We start from the raw sequence: 22,519 nt of genomic DNA, 5'->3' as shown, positions 1-22,519 counted from the left end.
CTATATTAATATTCTTATAATAACATAGAAAAATAAAAATAAAGGTTTTCTTGATATGACTCAATTTCAAATCATGGATAAGGCTGAAAATTAATGGGTGGGTCAGTCTACTAGTCTTCTCATAACTTCATTCATACCTCAACCAATTAAACATTTTGGCCTTAATAAAGCATAAAGAATGCATTACCTTAATAGTGTTGAAATTAATGAATATGCATACTTTATACTATTCACTAATTAGAAGTTATTGTTTTAGGATTATGTATATAATTATCTTAGGATTATGTATATGCTACTTCTTTATAGACCTATTCTTTGTCACTCTGCAACCACAAACTAGTCAACTATATTTGTAAAATAATCTCTCCACTTTCTACTACATATTATTATTTTTGTCAACCAGATATAAAATCACTTGGAATTAAAATTTATATTCATTTTCTTCCTCAATTATATTTATCTTTGACTTTAATACTTGGTAAATATAAAATTTTGTATTTTATTTTTGTTTTGTTAAGTAACGTGTGTGTGTGTGTATATATATATATATATATATATATATATATATATATATATATATATATATATATATATAAACTCATCTAAATATTTTTTTAATAAAAAATAAAAAAATATAATAGTATCAAGTGCTTAGTATAAAAGTACATGTATTTTATTCTCTTTAATGTCAACTAAGTATGAAAAAATTATAATCATAAATTTTAAGTATAAAATAACCTAAAAGTATTTTATTAATTTAAAAAGATGACAATAAAAATGGAGCAAGCATTTACGTACTTATCTGTATATTCATATTTAATTTAAAAATTTAAATATGACTCGTACTTGATTTAGAAAGTTATATATATATATATATATATATATATATATATATATATATATATATATATTATGTAATTATATTCCATCAATATTGAAATGGATAATTTAGAGTCTCCTTTTAATTTTGACCTTTTATAAAATGTCAAAAATATATTAACAAAATAAAATTATACTAATATTAATTATATACTTAAGACTTTTTTATAATATATATAATCTTGTGGGGTATCAAATTTTAAACACACACATGTATATGACTCATAAATAGTATATCTTTATTTTTACTTCGAAAAAAAAAAATCTTGTTATGGTGGTAATAGTGATCTTCTCATCATGATATCTCTCGATGATAGTTGTTTCTTTCATTGTGGTTTTTGTACAAGAAATTCTAAAAGTAATATTTTGAAATCGATTCTTCAAACTTATATTTTAATGCAAGACACTTCCATGTTATATGCTCATAATTATGATGTTACCAACATTGTCAATTCAAGTCAACATTAAGAGGTTTTGAAACCTTGAGTTGAGATGAGCTCAATATTCAAAACTTCCTCAAAGATGCGAGTTTTATTGGAGTTGAAAGGAGTGTATTTTGTGAATCAAGAACCTCGTGACTCCTTCATCCTGATTGCTAGTTGTTGTCGATTGTACATTCTTTCCTATATTCCTTCTTTTTAATGGATAACATTTTAGCTTAGACTTTGTAATAAAAGTTTTAGGGTTTCTCTAACCGCACAAGTTTGGTTTCTTTATGTCTCAATTCATCAATGCCAATTTTTTACTCTCTTCTTTAGCTTCACTTTCTTCTTTTAAACTTTGACCGTTAATTTCATCTGCTTCAAGTTGTTCTCTTGGACTTTTAGTGACTACTTTCATTGTTATTTGTCATGTTCTTTATTAATATTATGTTGTCTTATCAAAGTTTAACTCAACTTCTCAATAAGTGTCAAATGCTTTTATCTTGATCAAGATGAACTTGAAAGACTAAGATCCCCTTTAATAGTGAATCCTATATGTTGATATTCCTTTGTAGTTGTAAAGTTCTCTTCCAATTCATCATTGTTGCTTAATTCGATTGAGAAACAGATAAAGTAATAAATATATAATAATTCAACTATATAGGCCTTAGGATTTCTACTTATTTATAATATTTGTATGCAACCTTAGTGGTTTTGCCCAATCATTCTAATAATTGATTTATGCTTAATTTGAAAATTATATGTATAATGTTTGTTGTTTAATTTGGTCAAGATGACAACCTAGGTGGCTCACATCACCTCAAACCAAACCTACTGCATTTGTAATGTTATGTTCCTTCTTTAGAATAAATAAGATTAATAAGTTGTCAATCAAGCTTTTATTAGGACAATAAAGAAGAAGATATTAAAATACATTAGGTTAAGCGGGAAAAGGTCTCCAACCCTAACCTTAAAGAACAAGGGAGCTTGGATTAAAAAAAAAAAGTATTAAATCATTCATTAAAATTTTGTTAGAAAAATAAGTGAGAACAATAAGTTATTGCACCAAGTTATATGGATGTAGGAAAAAATATCATAGGGATAGAAATGAATTTGAGTTCTTTTATTTGGTGGAAGGATTTGAGAAACATTGAGGGGGAGGAAAAACCAAGAATGATAATGAGATTGTTATGAAGGTAGGAAATGACACTCATATTAGGTTGTGGATGAAAATGTGGGTACAAGATTCTATTTTAACATGGGATTGTTGTTCCTGAATTTCAGAATAAAAACAATGAAATGAGGAGTATGGGAAAATTGAAAGTACGAGGAGGAGAAATTGTAAAAATTACAAATTGCACCACAAAGCGATAAAAGGAGGACAAGTGAGTTTGGAATTGGAAATTCTTTTGAAAGTATACTTTGAAATTGATGTAAAACATTATTTAGCAACAAAACATAACAAGTCTCATTAAACTAAATATGTTAGCTTTTGGAAGGAAAAAAATTACAAAGATGACATTATTCACTTAAAGACTCTTCTTAAATAGATTTTCCATGAAATATAATCTCAAGAGAAGAATCATAATTGAAGAGTGTTTACTTGTAGAAAATCTACAATAATATTTGGGATGAGTGCTTAAGTTAGGTAAATGTCAAAATAGTTCCACTTTGTAAACCAAAACAAGTGTGTTTGGATAGGACATATTAAATAGTTGGTGAGTATTTAGTGTTGATGCACTTATATATCATATAACAATTTCCAAATCTCTCTAATTAAGCATGGGAGAAATTTGCGTAGCATCTTTCTAAAATAGGTTAGTGTCTTTCTTACTAATATAATATATATTTCATCGCCACAAAAAATTATGACTATATATACTTTTCTTTTAATTATATGATATGAATATATTGAGAAAAGATAAAATTATACCTGAAAATCATATAAGCTATTATACTTTTAATTTTTTTTATAAATATAATATTTTACATCAACCCCCCCCACACATACACACGCACACACGCACACACACACACACACGCACACGCACACGCACACGCACACACACACACACACACACACACACACACACACACACACACACACACACACACACACACATATATATATATATATATATATATATATATATATATATATATATATATAATTACTAGATTTTGTTGAGATATCTTCAAAGTGGAGTAAGAGGCTCTTAAGAGATAAAACGAAATCTCCAAATTTTAAAGAGAAATAAAGAAATATTCACATGTAAAAGATTCTTCGATGCTTTAGTTAGTAAGAGAGTAGTGACCTCTATAATGATAATAAGAGTAAAAGTAAGAATTGAATCTCATAGTTGAGTGTCAATTAAGTATCGAGTCCTTATTGAGTACTTCTTGTTATAGGTACTGTATTTATAAGCTTCATAAGTCAAGAGTAAACAAATATATTTAAACAAATATAACTTTGTTTGTTGCTTTAGTCTTACTATTGATCTATGGATGTTCTATCAAACTCTAGAAATATTTTAAAGCCTTTGTTAATGAATTGGGAACTATTAAGAATGACAACAAAGTGGGGGCAAACCATGCATGTATACAACATTCTCCCAAATGAACTTTTGCATTTGTTGTGCAGTGATATTTGACAAAGGTTCTGCATTTATCCATGTAGTAAAATAATTGATAATTACTATTAAAAATTTTATCTGGCCTTTAGTGAGTAGGAACGATCTAAGTATATTCATTTCCCATGTAGTGAAGACCAAAAGAGTAAAAATTCCATGTAACTCCTTTGTTGAATAGAATAACACTTCTAGAATTTGTGGCATTTTATGAATGTATAAAACTTTTTATTGTTGTCTATCTTGTCTAACATGTTTGACTAATGTGTAGTTGAGTGATCTCAGACTTGACATTTATACAATAATTTCAAAGACTTATAGATAAAGTAAGAGTAACAAAACAATTATTTGAAAGAGAAGAATTTATTTATAGAATATGTCTCATTATAACCTTATTCAAAAAAACCCTTTGTAAGGACAAAAGCATAGCAAAGGAAAAAGAGTATATCATTGTTATCCATGTTGGAAGTCCCACATCGACTAGAGATAAGGTCAATTCACAATATATAAGTGGGGTGCAAACCTCACCTTACAAGTCGGTTTTGTGGGGTTGAGTTAGATATAAAACCCACTTCTAACATGATATTAGAGTTAGGTTAGAGCCTATCATAGCGAGCTTTCTTGGACATTTTGTTCCACCATTTATCGGGCTGCTAACAGACCACCCATTCATTTCTAGTTACCTCGGCGTGAAGGGGTGGGGTGTGTTGGAAGTCTCACATCGACTAGAGATAAGGCCAATTTACAATATATAAGTTGGGTGCAAATCTCACCTTACAAGCTGGTTTTGTGGGGTTGAGTTAGGCATAAAGCTCACTTCTAACAATCCATGATTCAATTGTGCTACATTACCATAAGACTTATGTTTTGGCAATAGTTTTACCCAAGCCTCACAATGGACGCCAAATGTTCTTACTATATTTTGTTGAAATGTCTTTGAGACGAAGTATAAGGCTCTTAAGAGGTAAATTGCTACCGCCTGGTGTGAAAGCTCAAAGTTTTGAGGAGATCCACCTTTTTTAGGAGTATGAGGCTCTCAAGAGCTCCTTTTCTAAACCCTTTGTGAAAGATTTACCTGCAAAAAACTCTTTGATGTTTAAGTCAGTAAAAAAGTAAAGATTTGTATAATGACAATAAGGGTAGATAGTAAGAATTGAGTCTCATAGTTGAGTGTCAATTAAGTATTGAGTTCTAATTAAGTACTTCGTATGATAAGGTATTGTATTTATTAATATAATCAAGTATTATGTCTTGGGATATTAGATAATTAATTATTATATCCTAATATCTTGGTGATTTAGATAATTAATTATTATAGCATAAAGAGAATTTAAAATATATAAGTAGGTTAAAACCTTATTTTACAAATCAGTTTTGTAGAGTTAAGTTAGATTTAAACTCATATCTTAATACGACATTAGAGTCATTTGAAACTTATACTACCTTGATTGATTGTTTATTAGACTTATCGTATCACCAATATTAAGTTACTATCAAACCAATATTTAGTATTTAATCCTGCGATATAATATATATATATATATATATATATATATATATATATATAAAGTTGGATTTAATTAGATTTTATGAAATTAGGTGAAGTTTAAAATAGCATATTTAGTTTTTTTTTTCTCAAGAAGATTGGGTTATGTAAAAGGAAGTTACAATCCAACAGATTTGAATGAAAACATTTAGAATATATTGAATACAATCCAGAACCCAATTATATTTGATTTTCCTTCCATGCTTCTCCTAAATTCACTGAACTAGTAAAGTAGCTAACTAGCCCTAGCCCAAAAATTCACATCCACATATTCTAGAGTGGAGGTTCCACCAGATTTTGTGACCTAATTCATCAGAAATTTGCAGACCACGTTTTCCACCAAAATCCATCCCAGTTAAGCTAACACCCATCTGCATTTGTTGGGAAGATATTGCATAAATTTAATAATGACAGATGCACCTTTTCAAATCATCGTGGACAGGATTTGTACACACCCAACTGTTTCAAATAAAAAGTGAAACATGACTTCTCAAAATAAATAATAAACATTATTAAAAAAAAAAACAACCTAAGAAGTCATATCCACGAACTCGAATATCAACTATAAATGAATATTTAAAAATTAGAAACAATGTTGCAGAACTGACCCAAACGCTTAATAAATATAAACGTCCTTGTCCTTTGGTGGTTCCATATTAGTGAAACTCATGGGGTCCTCCTGACCTACACCTCCAACCATATTCTCTTCAAAGCTACCCCATTAAGGACCATTTCCATGCTTGTTTTCAGATTCAGCCCTTCTTTTCTACAACATTCTCTATCCTCTCTCAAACTCTACCCCTTAATTACAAGACCACAAAACCAAAAACAAGCATGGAAATGGCCAAATGGGATTTGTCCAAGACTAAATAAAGTAAAAAAAAAAAAAAAATGAAGTTAAAATACAATATACAATTTTTGTGTTGTCACACAAAAGTACAAAGAAAGGTAGAACCTCCAACACAGTCACACTTGAATATCCTTCTGTGAAGATTCAGTAGTCACCCCCTTGCTTAAACCAGAACCACGATTTTCACTGCAACTTCAAGGTTTTTTTTGAGGTGTAAACGACCATGATTCTCCCACTGGTGATATTCTTTCATAACATCTAGCAATATCAAAGAACACAACTACACAACATAACTGTAACACCATGATTTCAAGTTAAAGTGTTGCCACCAAAGATGGTAACTTTCTGCATGCCATTGATATATAACTGTTCAAGCTTCTAGCCATGTGGGGGTATGCAGGTACGCTGAAGATTAAACGTGTGGGTTGAGAGAGTCATGAAGGTTGGCAAGAAAGGTGATGATGGTTATGAACAGTGAAGGAGAAAACGGTTTTGACTTGGTTCACTGAAGGGTGTGAAGGAAACAGTTTGCAGAAGTTGTTCATGCAGGTTGTGGAACAAAAAGATAGATATATGAAGAGTGTTAATCAACAGTGGTGAAACTGGTATAAATAATCAGTTGTGAAGTGGGTTTGGTCCAGAAGGGACTAGTCTCTTCTCTGCACCAAATGTTGGGTCAAAATCTTGGGAGGGTGGGATGGTTTGGATCAATCTTTGGTGGATTTTGTGGAGTTCAGTGCACAAGGAACGTGGGTTTCTCTTGGTGAAAGAATCACAGTAGCGAAGGAGGTGGTGATGGAGATGGTGGAGGGTGTTGTTACCTGAGGAAGTTGAAGATGGAGGAGCTTTGAAAGTGGCTGAAGAGAAGAAGAGAAAGAGAAAGAAGAGGAGCAAGAGGGTGATGAACTTGCTCCATGTGGTTGAAAACAGAGAGGTCTTCATTTGTGAAACAGAGAGAAACAGGGGAGTGAGGAAGAAAAAAAAGTGATGGTTTTGTGAAGGTTATGGGAAAAAGAAGTGTGTGAGGTATAGGGAAATGAAGAGTATTAATGGAAAGCAAGAGACACATGAGGAAGAAAAGGGTAGGGCCTGAGTGAATTAATTTAGGGTTTGTGTATTTAGTCAGCAATCACATCTCATCATCAAAGGAGTCATGGAGTTTATATGTGAAGGAGTTGGGATGATGATGGGGCTTGTGGGAGGAATGGGTACATTAATGTTGAATTCAAAGGCTTGTGACTTCCAGGGTTAGCCACACACATAGGAAAGTTGGGGGAAATAGAGAGAGGTTATTTTAGGGTTCATGTGTTTTAATGAATATCAAGTTCATGTGGTTGTGTTCATTTGATGGTGTTCTTGATGTAAACCTAAGTTTTTTCTTATGAGCAACAACACCGAAAAAAATGCTCTACTAGAAAAAGAAAGCCAATTCTCTGGCCATGCACCCACGTTATACTGTATATGAATAGTTGTCATTGGTTTTTTTACACAGTTTTATAAACAAAATTTGAAATTTTTAGAAATTTTTGAAAATAAAAGTGGTATTTTGTGAAGAAAAAAAAATGGTAGCGATAAAGTTTTTGTGTTAGAAGTGACCTTTAAATCTAACTCAATCTCATAAAATCGGTTTGTAAAATGAGGATCACATCTACTTATATATTGTGAAGGTCTTATCTTTAATCGACGTGACACTTCCAATAACGTGTAAAATGTGTAAAGTGATATTTTTTAGACTGCGTTTTTGTGTAAGTGATATTGTTTTTTCATGTATTAGTTATATATTTAGATTTAGATGACTATTTTACCTCGGTCAATAAGCTTTCAAAATTGTGGATTTGGGTTCACGTTTTTTAAAATTACGAGTAAGAATAAGTTTATACATAACTTTTTTGTGAAGAAATTATCGTTTCATCGACTTTTAATTTCTAAAAGTGAAATTGTGAAATCATATAACAATTTTTGTATGAATGTTGAAGTCGTAACATCAAACGCGACTTCAATTAATATTAACTCCACTTAATTAAAATCATGAAACTATATAAGACTTCAACACAAGTTTTTAAAAAAAATAGAGATACACTTAGTATATCTTTCATGCTGTATATAGATATCTTGAACAAGTAAGATTGAACATTTACAAATTATTTATTAACCATACTCATAATCAATGATTTGATTAATGTAATCAGAGTTATCATCATAAACTATGATTCTATCTTAAACTATATATATTTCAGTTCAATTTAACTAGTAAATTTTTTTGTTGGGTAAAATTGCCATATTTATATTATATTTTACTAGGAATGTCTGAGGTAACATAGTGTGCTTTTCAGGAAAGAATGACTGTTTTGAAGTATTAAATGAATGCTTAACGGAAAAATAATTGGTGGGGGTTTTAAGAAATGGACACTTTTTAAAAAGTTTTATGGATATAAATAAATTGTGTTTTTGAAACACAATGTAAAGAAGTTTTCTTTGAAAAATATGATTTCATTATAATATAAAAAATCTTAAAAATGTGGAATTTGGGAAGTACAATTTTTTTCTTTTTGAATACTAAAATTGTTTTTAATTTATACGAATTTGGTTTGATTAAATGTATGATTGTATTAAAGTTGGTTTGAACCCACTGGCAACAAAGAAAGTAGGGGAAACAAAGACGAGAAAGAGGGGCCAGACGGTTTCATTTTCTCATTCATCTTCTCTTTTATAATTTTTTTATTTCATGTTTTCTCTGAGTAATTCCATATTCCTACTTATATTTTTATTACGATTTTAATATTAATTTATTAATTAAAAAAAATTAATCATGATAAAAAAATATAATATTATTAAATATTCGATGTATTTTTGTTTTTTCAGTATTAAATATTTAAAAGTAAATAATAATTGTATAAATTTTAAAACATAATATCAAATAATAAAAGTGATAAAATTATGTAAAATATTACACAGTCACAAATAAATAAAATTATATAAAAATCAAAATATCTATTAATTTAATAAATGTTAATGTATTAAAATTAATAAAGTTGAAAGATATTTTTAAAAAGTTGTAAAAAGAAAACAAATGTTAATGTTTTGAAATATTTTAAATATCTTTTTATTTCTTTTCTTTAAATTTCAATAAAAAAATTATACACTAATAAATATTGTAATACACCATTTTAAATAAAACTGCTTGAAGAAAAAGGATTAAACTATTAATAATTTGAATTTAAATATAAATCTTTCAAATATTAAATTTCAAGACAATGACATTAAGTTACTAAATTGTAGTAAATGAATTTTTTTATACAATTATTGCGATAAAATTCAGAATAAGTTAGAAAATAAAAATAATTATATAAAAAATCATTAAAATAATATTTTACATGATAAAAATAAACGACAACAAAAATATAAAAAAGAAGTAACAGTGACTAAATGTATTTCTTACAAACGATTTGATACACCATTGAACAAAACCATACAAAAAAAAAATGTACAATTAAGAGTACGATGAAATAAAAAGTACCTTGGAAATTTAAGAAAATTTTCCAAATATTGAACTAGTTTAAACAAGTTTAGAAATAATTAAAATTGTTTTAGTGAAATAAAAAATTCTTTAAATGAAACAAAAATTAAGAGTAAAAAGGAATAATGTTGTATTTGGATGAGACAATTTAGAAGGGTAATTCATTTATTTGAAAATTTTAAAATTCTTTACACTAAATCAACTTTTTTCGATAAAGTAAATAGAAAATTTTGGAAGGTATTTCAAATAATAAAATAAAATAATTTCAAATATCCTCAAAAGTATAAAAAAAATAAGAAGATAAGTTTTTATATTACCTAATAATTGAAAGGTTTATGATATTGAACACTTGAAATTGAAAGTTAAACATTCTTATACGAAAAAATAAACAGTAATAAAAGTAGGAATAAATATATTTTTGGTTCCTTAACTTTATTCCAATTTAGTTTCTCAACTTTAAAAATATGTTAATTTAGTCCTTTTAACCAAATTTTGTTAAGTTTATTTGACGTTTCAAACGCGTTTCATGATAGTTTCTTAACTAACATTGAAGTGGAAATGTGTCAAATGGTATAAACTTACAAAACTTGGTTAAAATGACTAAATTCACACATTTCTAAAGTTAGGGGATTAAATTAGACTAAAGTTTCAAAGATGGACTAATTCTAATTTTCATTGAAACATAAGGGACCAAAAACACATTTCGTCATATTAAAAAAGAAGAGTTGGCCCTGATCGAAGATCAAGACAAGTTGGTCTTGACCGAAGATCAAGATGAGTTGATGATCGATATGAGTCAGACTGGGACAAAGGTCAAGAAGAGTTAGCACGAACCAAAGTTCAAGAAGAATCAGTGCAAATTGAAGGTCAAGCCAAGTAAGCCCAGGTTAAAGGTTGAGCCTTAGGCTAAGCAAAATCGAGTCCAACAGATTGTCTAGTTGAGTCGGTCCGATCGAAGGTTGAGTTAACCCTAACCAAAGTTTAAGATAAGTCAACCTTGGTTGAAGGTTGACATGAGTCGATCCTGGTGAAGTTTTGAAAAAGTTGCCACACTTGAAGTTCGAGTCAAGTAGGCCCAGGCCAATGATCGAGTTGAATGGACTAGAGTTGAAAGTTGACCCAATTCATTTGGGTCAAAAGTTAAGCAATGTTGGTTTGTGTAAAAGGTTGAGCACAGTCGACTCAAGTCGAATGGGCGATCCAAGTTGACATGGGTAAAAGGTCGAGCCGAGTCGGCCTATACAAAGCTCAAGACAAGTTGACCCCGACCAAAGGTCGAGACAAGTCAATCCTTGTCGAAGTTCAAGACAAGTCAACTCTGGTCAATCTTGAGAAGGCTCGGACAAAGGTTGATTTTGTCTAGATAACCCCTTTCTTGATGCACTATACAATTTGATGCAGGCTCCAAGGTAGTGATACAATAAGTTTGAGTCATTTTTGTATGATCAAGATCACAAATGACTACTTTTAATCATTGTGTCTTTGTTAGAAAGTTCTCTAAAGATGACTTTATCATCCTACTGTTGTATGTTGATGACATACTTATTGTTGGAAAAATATATTTCCAAAATTTACAAGTTAAAAAAGACATTTGGTGAATCTTTTGCCATGAAAGAGTTGTGAGCTACTAAAAGGATTCTTGGCATAAGTATCTCACGTGATAAAAGAGAAAAAAGATTTTGCTATCACAAGAGCACTATATCAAGAAGGTGTCCTAAATATTTTAGATGGAAAATGCTAAGGCTAAGGCTGCTACTCATTATAGATTGAATGTTAAATAGAGTCCTTCAAATAAAGAGCATTGGTACTAGTGATAAGAGGCATTGATTATAGAAAGTCTACTTTGGGCTATTTGATTAAGTTTGTAGGGGGAGTTATGGCTTGGCAATCAAGACTACGAAGGTGTGTAGCATTGTCTACTATGGAGGCACAACTCATTGTCATTACAGGAGCATGCAAGGAGTTGCTATGATTGAAGAAATTCTTGTAAGATCTTGGTTTTGTGCAGAACAACTATCCATTATTTGTGGATAGTCAAAGTGTTATCCATCTTGGTAAGAATAAAACTTTTCATTCTAGGTCCAAAAATATTGATGCGAGGTATCATTGGATATGTAATGCGTTGGATGCTAAGTTGTTGGAGTTGGATAAAGTTCATACTCATAACAATGGTGTTGATATGATGACTAAGACATTGTTGAGGTCGAAGTTTGAAGATTGTTGTGAGATTGTCAGATTGGTAGTCACCCCAACATAGTTGTGAGGGGGAGAGGTGTTTGGTTGGACTCCTATGTGTCTAAAAAGTATAACCTAGTCAAAAACATTTTGTCTCACTACTTAACCTAAGTTGAAAGGGGTCTTTTAGGTAAAGAGATAATGTTATTTTTGCAACCTTTGGAAAAGAGAAAAAAAGAAAAAATTATTTGGCATATTCATTGAACCGTCTTAGTAAAATTACGATTCCTACTTCGTTTACTATTGGATCTGGCTAGAACTTTGACAGAAGGTTCACATGATACTGTTAGAAATCGCGCAACAAATGATTCACGTGTGCACAAAAAAAAAACAAGAGGGAGGGTGAATTGGGTTCTTAATAAAAATTATGCTTTTAAAAATTTTCTCCTTTAATATCAACATTTAATTAAAAAACTTTCCTTTATTTTAATATCCATAATAAAATAAAGAGAGTAGGGAAGAGAAATTTGCATAAAGTATTTATATTGGTTTGAATTAAAAGGCCTTACATTCAGTTGTTAATCTCTCAAAAGGGAGATTAACTCAATCACTAAAATAAACCTCAAATTCAATTACAGATAAGAAAGCTTAGAGTTTAGAAAACACATCTCTTGAAGCCATAGGAGATGAAGACACCTTCCTTGAATCACACAAGGAATGAACACCTCCTTTGAATCACACAAAGGATGATCGACTTCTCCTAGCAACTATAGCAACACTCAATTACTCAAGATCCACTTAGTGAAAGTTATCGCTCTACCCACACTAGGTTTTTCAAAGCCTTCTCACATAGAGTTCTCAAGTATGTGTTTTCCAAATGAAAACCTACTACTATATTTATAGAATCATATTTCGAAATTAGGTTAAGAATATGAAACATTAAGTTACAACTAGCACATTGATAATCAATTATCATAAAAACTTTTCTAAGAACATTTTTCTCATTGTGTGTGTGTGTATATATATATATATGTGTATATATATATATATATATATATATATATATATATATATATATATATATATAAGTTCTTTAGGTTATATAATAAATTGTGGCTCATTTAGTAATTTAAATAGGGATGGAGATAGGTATTGGGACAAATATGTGGATGATGATGAGGCAGATATGTACTTATATCCATCTTCATCCCCATACCTAGTTAAAAAAATTGGATATTATATCTATATCCATACCTATACCCAGTTAATGCGGGTATTATATCCATATCCGTATTCTTGTCATTCTTAGTTAAGACTGGTAAATTTAGTTCCAAGTTTTTTTTTTAAATATAGAATTCATTAATTTTATATATCACATGTTGAACACGTATTTTCATATTATCATCTACTAAACTTAAGAAATTGAACAAAAACAAAGAAGAAATTATAAAATAAAAATTAATTAAGTTATAAAAAAAGTGAAGTAAGTCAAACTTAAGTTTGTATGTTTTTTAACATATAAAGTTTAAGCTTTCAATTAAAATTGTTTAAATAAATGTGTTAAATTTGAACAGCTTTTTTCTTTTCCACAAGCTCAGTTCAAATTATAAATATTTCACTTCACCTTTACTAAATTAAGATTTGTGGATTAAATTGAAATCATTGTATTGTCTTCATAAGCATATGTATGTGATTGCTCTCATGTTCCTGTGCTAAGAATGCAATCACTATTTTAACTTCGATTAATGATTATGGTTGTATGACAACTTTTGGAAACAAAAAATTCAACCATATGAGATTTTATGTTTTAGACTTTATAATTTCCGAGAATTGTCACTTTTAACTTACAATTCACTTAGTTTGAGTTTCAATGTTAATCATTAACTTTCATGTTTACACGGGATCAAAGTCTCTTTTTGATATCCTTTTATATTATATTATCATTCGGAAAACTTTCTTATATCTCGAAAGTATTTTTCATCTTAATATACTCTTAACTATACATTTATTTTTTGGGCGATTTTATTTAATGGTCTATCAAATTATTTGATTATTTTTATTTATTTTTAATATTTTTATTTGTTTTTTTTATTATGTAGATTATTATTTTTTTTGATGATTTTTTATGTAATTGTTTTTTGTACGTATCTGACTCATAAAGAGACTTTAATGCACCGTTAAATCTTAGCAGTTTTATCCATTATTAGCATTCTAAGTCATATAGTCGTGGTGGTCTCTTACTTATGAGATGGTTATTTGCAATTACTTCTCATATGCTTCAACACAACCACCATTCAAGTCTCACTAACTCTATATAAATATATAAAGAGCTCAAGTAGGAAGGAAGTACAAAGATCCTTAGCTCTTAGAGAATCTTTTGCTGTTGTCGAAGCTATTCGCAAGATCTTGTCACGTGCGTTTTGCAAATACGAAATCCAAGTCTGGTAAAAAAAAAAATTTATTTTCTAATTCATCCTCATAAGTGTAGTTTTACAACATTAATTGCATAAAAATATTTATTTATTATAATATAATAATTTAATGTTATTTTCATAAATCTTATTTATATTATTCATCATAGATTGAAGTTAAAAAATATGAAATATTTATATCTAAATTTAAATTATTATTAGTTTAATATTTTTCTTTTGAGTGATTCGTTCAATATAATCTTTATCGGTGTATAAGAAAAGAGATCAGTAAAAAGACATTTGAAATATTTTAAAACTTAAATATTTTTTTCTTTTTATAATTTTTTAAATCTATTTTTTAATTTTATCAAATTTGTTTCATTTATCTTTGCAAAATTTATAGAAATTTTGATTGTCATGAAATTTTGTTTGTGTAATTGCGAAATATTTCATATAATTCTTAACTGTTTTTGTTATTCTGGTTACAAAATTTATACTCTTATAATTTCTTTCCAAATATTTGACACCGAAGATATGAGAATTTGTCTTTTTTATATTGAATATTTGACAATATTATATTTTCTTTGATATGATTTTTATTCTTTTATAAAAAATAGTTAATTGATATTAAAACGATAAGAAAACGAGTATAAACACAGGTACGGATATACCAGTCATCTGATGGTGATGAAGATGAGACAAGATTTTTATAACAATTGAGTACAAAGATGAGGATGATTTTTTTACTTTGCCGATGAATATAAGATAATAAAACCCATCCTCTCTGATTCCTTTTTCACCCCTAAATAGAAGAGTTAACATCATTTAATATCCTTGGCTTGATAAACTATATTTATTTTCAACGATAGAAATATCATTTAACATATTATTTTCAAAACTTTGTATAAAAAGCAATACAAAATAGCTTTTACTTTTCTTTATATTATTTATTCGTTTTCAGCTTACATAGTTTTTCAAAGCAAACAATAAAGTAAAGTTTTATAACTCAAACTAAAAATTGAAAACATTTTTATGAGCTAACAATCCCTTGATTTCTCATTGTGGATAAGATAACGCTCGATTCAATTTTAGAAAAAAACAAAAATAAGACACTTAGCTTCTCACCTGCAAATGCTAAGGCCCTCTTTTTTGTATTATTCTTGTTAGTGTTTGTTGGACAATATACCACTGTATGACATATAAACTACTCAGACATGATTGTCTATGCAAAAATAAATGTTCTTAACATGTTTTTTGAGTTGAACTAATGCGTTAAGATAATTCACCCAAACTAGATCATACTTCATTTTTATATACGCCAACTTTTTGCTGTTGTTGGAAAGTAAAAAACAACAATTCCAAACAGGAACAAAATCTCTATCATTTGGCAAATGCTTTCAGTAACACACTGATGTGGAAAAATTTGAAAAAATTGGATAATAAACAATAAATGAATAACTTCAACTCAGGAACAATTTGAGGCTATCATCTGTCACTTCACGCTAATAATTTGCGTGCACGCTGGTTCGCTCCTTTGACTCTATTGTTAAGCTCATCAACATCGTCACTAAGATTATCCAGAGCTTTGTTTTGCCTGCAGTTATCACAGTACATTCACTATCACTGAATCAAATAGTTCTCTCATATTACACAACTATTCACAAACATGTCATTTTCAACTATAGTTAAATTTTCGCACATTCACAAATTTAACAATTTTCTTAAGGTTCGCTAAAGATCCTTTATCAGAGATAAACTAAATATACCACATTGAATCCGGTTCCCTTAATATTTTGTTCATTTATTGTTCAATGGTTAATATTATCAGTTGCTCCATTCCATAAGCAGAACATGGTGAATCCCAAAACAATAAAGAATAAGAATAGTTATCAAAGAATGGCACACAATTTACCTGTCAAGTTCAGTTCCCATGTTAACTGCCATACCCTTCAAATCACCCAAGATGTCACTTAGATCCGAGAGTGCATCGTCTTGTTTAGCTTTCTCATACTGTTTCAGTAACATCATGAGATAATACAATGAAAAATGTTACTCCAGAAAAACCAATACTTAATAGGCATAACATAACATAACAAAACAAAGCAAAACACATACATCCAATTTATCATAGGTAGTGGAAGATTCATTAGGAGGTGTGGTAGGGGCTGAGCGTCCCTTAGGCAAAGGAGCTAAACCCAACTTCTCCCTGTCTTCCTTATTGGTTACATCCTTTTTGGAAGGCTTATCTGTTCATACACCACATTCCATTATAGTTATGGAAGAAAAAAACCAAAATTTTTGAGTTGTGGAAGTGAAGGATGAGGAGAAAAAACCTGGTGTGGTTACAGGGCCTTGGATAGCCTTGGTCTTCTTTGGCTTCCAAGGTTTGGAGAACATGCCCCCAAGATTGTTCAAGAGTTTTTCACCCTGATGATCACAATTTAAGGTTTTGGAACTATAAATACCAGAGTTAGAAGCAAAAACTAAATCATTGCTTTCATTTTCTTCTACATTTCCTTTTTGTTTTTTTCTACTATTAGAAATGAAAGCTGATTTATCATACCCTACTCAAATCCTTCTCAGTATCAACAACCATGTTGTGGGTCCTGGCTATCTGCTCACCCTGCTCGTTCAACATGTCAAGGGTCCTTGTGGCTTCATCTCTGATGTCCTCAGCAATCCTTAAACAATTGTTGACACTGTCTGTTGTCTCCTTAGACTTGTGCATTGCATAGTTTTCCAGCTCCTGAACACTTTGGTTCTCTAGCCCCCCAGAGTCACGGAAACCATTCTTGTACCTGTCTTTGTCTTTTGAGACATTGGAGGGAGGCTTCTTCACCCAATCATCATCATCTTCATCGAAAGGGTTTCCCTTTTTTTTTTGAACTGCTACTGGTTCTGAAACAGTTCTTTTTTCTGCAGTAAGGGTTGTTTCCTTTTCTGCCTCAGCTGGTGCTGGTGCTGGCGCTGGCGCTGCCCTCATAAACCCAAACATTTTTCACTTCTACCACAAACCCAATACCACAAAAACAGAAAAAAAGTAAAGTAATTAGCATTGAGTTTAATTTTGATACACTAGCCACAAGATTTTTACACTATTACATGGAAGGCACTTTGGAAACCACAAAGATTGGTTTACTAAATCTGAATGATGTAAGAAATCTGAACCACAAATAGATACTTACTAAAGATAGACAGAAGCATAAACATTCAGATTTCGCAACAAAAAAACTAGCCAAATTAACATTTTGGTGCATACCCACATAGCCCATGATAACCACAACAAAGAAAATGCTTTCAACAACTAAGGTTCAAATGTCAAAGAGTTAAAGATTAAGTATGATTTTAATCTTTTAACTTTAACCAAAAATTAGAATTTGTTAATATTTGAAATTTTAATACGTTTTGGTTCTTAAACTTGAAAAATAACATACATAATTTTTTTAACTCAATTTCTTTATATTTTTTGAAAATGTCAAACACATTTTACACTAATATTTTAGTTATTTACTGTATTTGACAAGTTTTTGTTTCAATGTTTGTTTGCGAAAATGTTCAACATATCAAAAAAATTTAATATAATTGGATTAAAAGTATTATATCAATTAACTTTTAAAGTTTGATATCAAAATATACCAAAGTTTCCAATAAAGATGAATTTCTATTTTACATCAAAGTTTAGGAACTAAATAGAAAAATCTACAATGAACTCGTGCATATATACAAGTATATATACAAGGGTATGCTTGAATTCTATTTGCAAAATCTACTTGTGGTTTTTAAAATATTTCTCAATGTTGCTTAGGCAACGGACATAGAGCAGAAGGTGGAATTGAGGGAGATGTTGAACAAGATATGCATAAAAGACAAAAAATTGATGAAGTATCTTGTAGCTATTTCTATATTTAGCTTATTAAAACCCTTATTTGGAAATAACTTTCAAAACTCTAACAGATTTTGGATGAGGAATTGATTGTTGGATAATGTAAAATGGTTTCATAAAACAGTGTCAAAAACCAGAAAGATACTAAAACATAACATCTCCTAAACTTCTAAAATCACTGGTTTACTTGCTGAAGAAGGTAACAATCAATAGCACACCACACTATGATGAAATTCCGTGGTTTTCATGAATCAAAATGCACATGCTTCAGAAATAGAAACACAAAGTAAAACAAATGCAGTCAAAGAAACCCATCATGCAGAAATCAGGAAACCTTTTGGCTATGTGAAAGCTGAAAAACTGTGAGAAGGGTACCTGAATTTTCAGGTGAAGAAGGTTATTGAGGTATGGTAAATTGTACACAAACCCAAATGTGGCAATGGGTTTGCGCAGAAAAGAGGAACAGGGAATGGGTGAAACAGAATGCAAGAGACTTAGAATTGTGTTCGTTTCGTTGAAAAATAAGAAACCAATGAGAGGTGCCGCGAAAAAACAGAGACCCACGCGTTGTTTCAACCGTAAACAACATTTGACAATTTTAGTTGTTGTAAAGCTAAAATTAATTTTGACTGAAGATATTTAGATCAAAAGCTTATATTTTTTCTTTATTTTTTTAATTAGTTTACCGTATTAGATGAAATCATTTGTACTAGAAACACATATGATTTTTATTATATATTATTTTATTTTATGGAGTTAATTTAATTGTTGTAATAATTTTTATTATTTTATGTATTAGTTTTATATAATATTTTTTAATATAACATATTTATGTTCTTTTGTTTAAGTTTGAAAAATTATTTCAGATATTTAAAGTAAATCTAGAAGGAACTTGAAGTCAGAACAAATCGATGTGAGAGAGAATATAGAATATGGAAATTATAAAAAAAACTGCAGGAGTGAGAGATAAAGTTTTGGGAAATATTTGAAAATGAATAAAACAAAAGAAGTACAAGGTGGTTTTACAAAAATTAAATGGTATATTGGAAACTAAAATGTGAATTTAAAAAAAAAAGGAATTATCTGGGCGAATAATTATAGATATGTAGAATGAATTATTTTCAGGTGTCTTTTTTTCATAATAATTTGAGCTGTATACAAAAATTTTGTAAAGAAAAGCAACCTGTAAGATGAAAATACTTTAAGATCGATAGATAAATATATGTTCAATAGTTAACTATGGGCAACTATGTAAATGTAAATTACAGGGGATAAAAAAATTCAAAAGAAAATATATGAATAAAAGAAACTTATGACTTCAATAGTTTGGAATCCAAACATAATTTTTCTTTTTTGTATGTAAAAAGAATATCTGTCAAAAACAAAGTTATAATACGAATAATATCACATCTTTATTTAAAGATATGACCTAAATGATCATGGGCCAAATGGGCTTCATCGTAATCTATCTTTCTTTCTGCATCTCTATAAATGTCTTTTTTCCAATTTTGTATTTAAAGTTTTTTTCCTTTTTTACTTTTGAGATTGTACGATCTAAAAATTTTCAAATTATACTAGAAAAGTCAAAAATAACTTTTAAATGGTATAATTTAAAAATTATTTGTTTAGAAAATAAAATTTGAATTACATAATATGAATGTTATTTGACTTTTAAATTAAACAATCAGAAAGATATTTTTATTTTTAATTTTCAAATCATGCAATTTGAAAATTCTTTTTTAAAAAATAATTTTTGAACCCCATAATTTAAAAGTCATTTTTAATCATCAGATTTAAAGTACAAAAAAGTGATTTTTATACAATTCAAAAAGGTAAAATTAGAGGTGTCAAAAAGACATACATGGTAGGTCAATTTGTTTGCAATAACCCGATCTGCCAACTCGTCTGTTTGTGGGCAGGGTTGAATGGTCCAATCTATTTTTGCTAGGCAGTTTAACATGACTCGTTTTGATAAAATTGGACTGGATCAAAATGAGTTGGATTGATCCGTTTTAATACCCTTAAAGAAGATAGAAGAAGAAAGAAAGGTTAAATACATTGTTAGTCTTGAATTTTGACACGAAATTAGAATTTATCTCTATCCAAAATTTTAATACATTTTAATCTTCAAATATATAAAATGAATGAATATAATCTCTTAAATCCAGTTACGTTAAATCTTTTAAACGTGTCAAATATATTTTCTAGTTAATATTGAAGTGGATATATGTTAAATTACGTAGATAACTTAAATAGTAACATAAAATATGTTAACAATACAACAAAATATAGCATAAGAGTTAAAAAATTTATTTTTAAAGTTTAGAATCAAATATATAAAAAAAATTAAAATAAACAATATATATATATATATATATATATATATATATATATATATATATATATATATATATATATATATGAGATCCATAAATAAAATTATAGAAGTATACGAAGAAACTGGCAACTGCGTTTTATACTTTGGTGGCTCAGTCCGAATTTGGGGCACATTTTATGTAGAGATTTTTACAAATGATGAGAAAAAAACTTTAAAATAAATTTGACAAGATTCTGTATTACGATTTCGATATTTTTTCTTTTTTTAAATTAATATATTTTAAAGATATTGTAAAATTTGATGTAGTATTACTTTTAACCAAATGAGATATATTGTCCCCAGGAGCTACTATAAATCTATCCAGAAAGTGCAAAGATCATCTTTCTATTTTGTTTCTGGGCAGAATATCAATATATTAAATTTTGTTAAATTGTGTTTTCTTCTTATGATTATGATACCTTTTCAATTTAGTTATATTATTTTTAACATTTTAATCTGATTTTATTTTTTTAAAAATAAATAAACGTAATCTTTTCTATGTGATTGATGATAATAAATTTATAAAAATGAACGGTACATTATCAATTAAAGTTCGAAGTTAATTTATTTATATTTATTAATTGAAACAACATATGTCACAAACAATAAATATCACGTATCACTGTAAGAATGTAATCATCATTTTAATAAAAATATTCATTAACTTGTTTTTTTTTTAAATTCATTTGGAATGATTTAAAATAATGAAACGAAAATAATAAAAAAAGCATCATAATAAAAAGATACATAAAACTTATTTAGCACAATGTGTTTTCGAGGTAAAAAAAATAATTCATGAAAATAGGGCTTAGCCTTTTTAAATAAAGGTTTGAGTTGGAACTTTGTTGATAAGAAAAAAAATGTAATTAAAAAACTAACTTATTTAATGCACTGTCTCTTTAGAAGCCACTTTTTTATAGTTTTCTAACTTTTTTGTAAGGGTTCTCCTCCTCTGTTAGTTTGATTGAAGATCTAAGATTGTAGGAGTGATTCTCGTGGCGAGTTCTTCAATTTGGACCAATCAGTTTCTTCATTCGCGTAAGTTAAGTTTCAATCATTTTTCTTGGTCTTTTGTTTCTGTTGCATGTGAGACTTTTTCTACTTGCATATGAGGTTTTCATCTTCTATATGAGTCTCTGTTGATTAGTGATCATAATAGTATGTCATTATCGTTCTTGTGATGTTTCTATGTGTAGATGGAGCATCCTGTAGAGTTAGAAGTGTTTGATGTTCTTAGAGTTGTTTTAATTTGTGGAGCCGTTTTGTCAGGTAAGAGAAGCTAGTTTTCTGTTGAATTGATAATCTTGATAGTTAATTATGATGTGGTTTGTTGAATTGATGAGTTGTATGTTGAATTGTTTGATGTGTTTTGTTAAATTGATGAGTTGTATGTTGAATTGTTTGATATTTGACCTGTGTTTGGTCTTGATTTGGGGAAAGGTTTGGATTTGTGTTTTGAGTGATTGAGTATCAGTTTTGAACTCTCAAAAACCATTTGGAATCAAAATTACTAAAAAGGAAAGGTGCCTAATTAGTTAAGTACATTGGATCAATTTTCCCCAAATTATTGTTTATGATACATTACGGGGCACCATTATAGTGTCGTCGGGTGCTAGTCCTCTAACTTGGTGTCGTCGGATACCACTTTTGGACCGTTGGGCACTAGAAGTCAGTGGGTTCCAGGAGCAGGGTGTTGGGCCCCACTTTTCCAACGTTGGGCGCCACCTTATTTTTGTGGTTTGCGTCCTCTTGGTAAAATGACAATTCTCGCTTCATTAATCGTCAAATCAAGCTAAAATTTTGACAACTGATCTTAGATACGTGATTATTCA

General features: G+C 29.1%; 1 protein-coding gene and 1 long non-coding RNA gene across 2 annotated transcripts; both read right to left on the bottom strand.

The window, feature by feature from the left end:
* Nucleotides 1-5,592: 5,592 nt before the first annotated feature.
* Nucleotides 5,593-6,940, bottom strand: LOC146888453 (uncharacterized). Its single transcript, XR_014992915.1, has 2 exons — nucleotides 6,083-6,940; nucleotides 5,593-5,933 (listed from the first exon to the last, which is right to left on the bottom strand). It is a non-coding gene; the product is annotated as an uncharacterized LOC146888453 (long non-coding RNA).
* Nucleotides 6,941-15,719: 8,779 nt separating this feature from the next.
* On the bottom strand, nucleotides 15,720-18,819 carry LOC114174342 (putative SNAP25 homologous protein SNAP30). Its single transcript, XM_028059177.2, has 6 exons — nucleotides 18,686-18,819; nucleotides 16,991-17,431; nucleotides 16,761-16,854; nucleotides 16,543-16,673; nucleotides 16,340-16,437; nucleotides 15,720-16,021 (listed from the first exon to the last, which is right to left on the bottom strand). The coding sequence occupies exons 2-6, from the start codon at nucleotides 17,420-17,422 to the stop codon at nucleotides 15,925-15,927; spliced, it is 852 nt and encodes a 283-aa protein (XP_027914978.1). The 5' UTR covers nucleotides 17,423-17,431; nucleotides 18,686-18,819; the 3' UTR covers nucleotides 15,720-15,924.
* Nucleotides 18,820-22,519: the final 3,700 nt, after the last annotated feature.

This window comes from Vigna unguiculata, chromosome 2 (assembly GCF_037176805.1).
Source record: "Vigna unguiculata cultivar grain cowpea cultivar isolate G323 ecotype 2 chromosome 2, ASM3717680v1, whole genome shotgun sequence".
Taxonomy (NCBI): domain Eukaryota; kingdom Viridiplantae; phylum Streptophyta; class Magnoliopsida; order Fabales; family Fabaceae; genus Vigna; species Vigna unguiculata.
Note: the sequence above shows the minus strand (reverse complement) of the source record. Positions and strands in the feature narration are given on the sequence as shown.

Bases quoted from the DNA above. Each gene is read 5' to 3' on its own strand.
- LOC114174342 (XM_028059177.2), bottom strand. From the start codon at position 17,422: ATGTTTGGGTTTATGAGGGCAGCGCCAGCGCCAGCACCAGCACCAGCT. The intron at 16,855-16,990 runs GTATGATAAATC...TGTGATCATCAG, and splicing joins CTGAGAAGGATTTGAGTAGG to GGTGAAAAACTCTTGAACAA. The intron at 16,674-16,760 runs GTTTTTTCTCCT...GTGTATGAACAG, and splicing joins AGGCCCTGTAACCACACCAG to ATAAGCCTTCCAAAAAGGAT.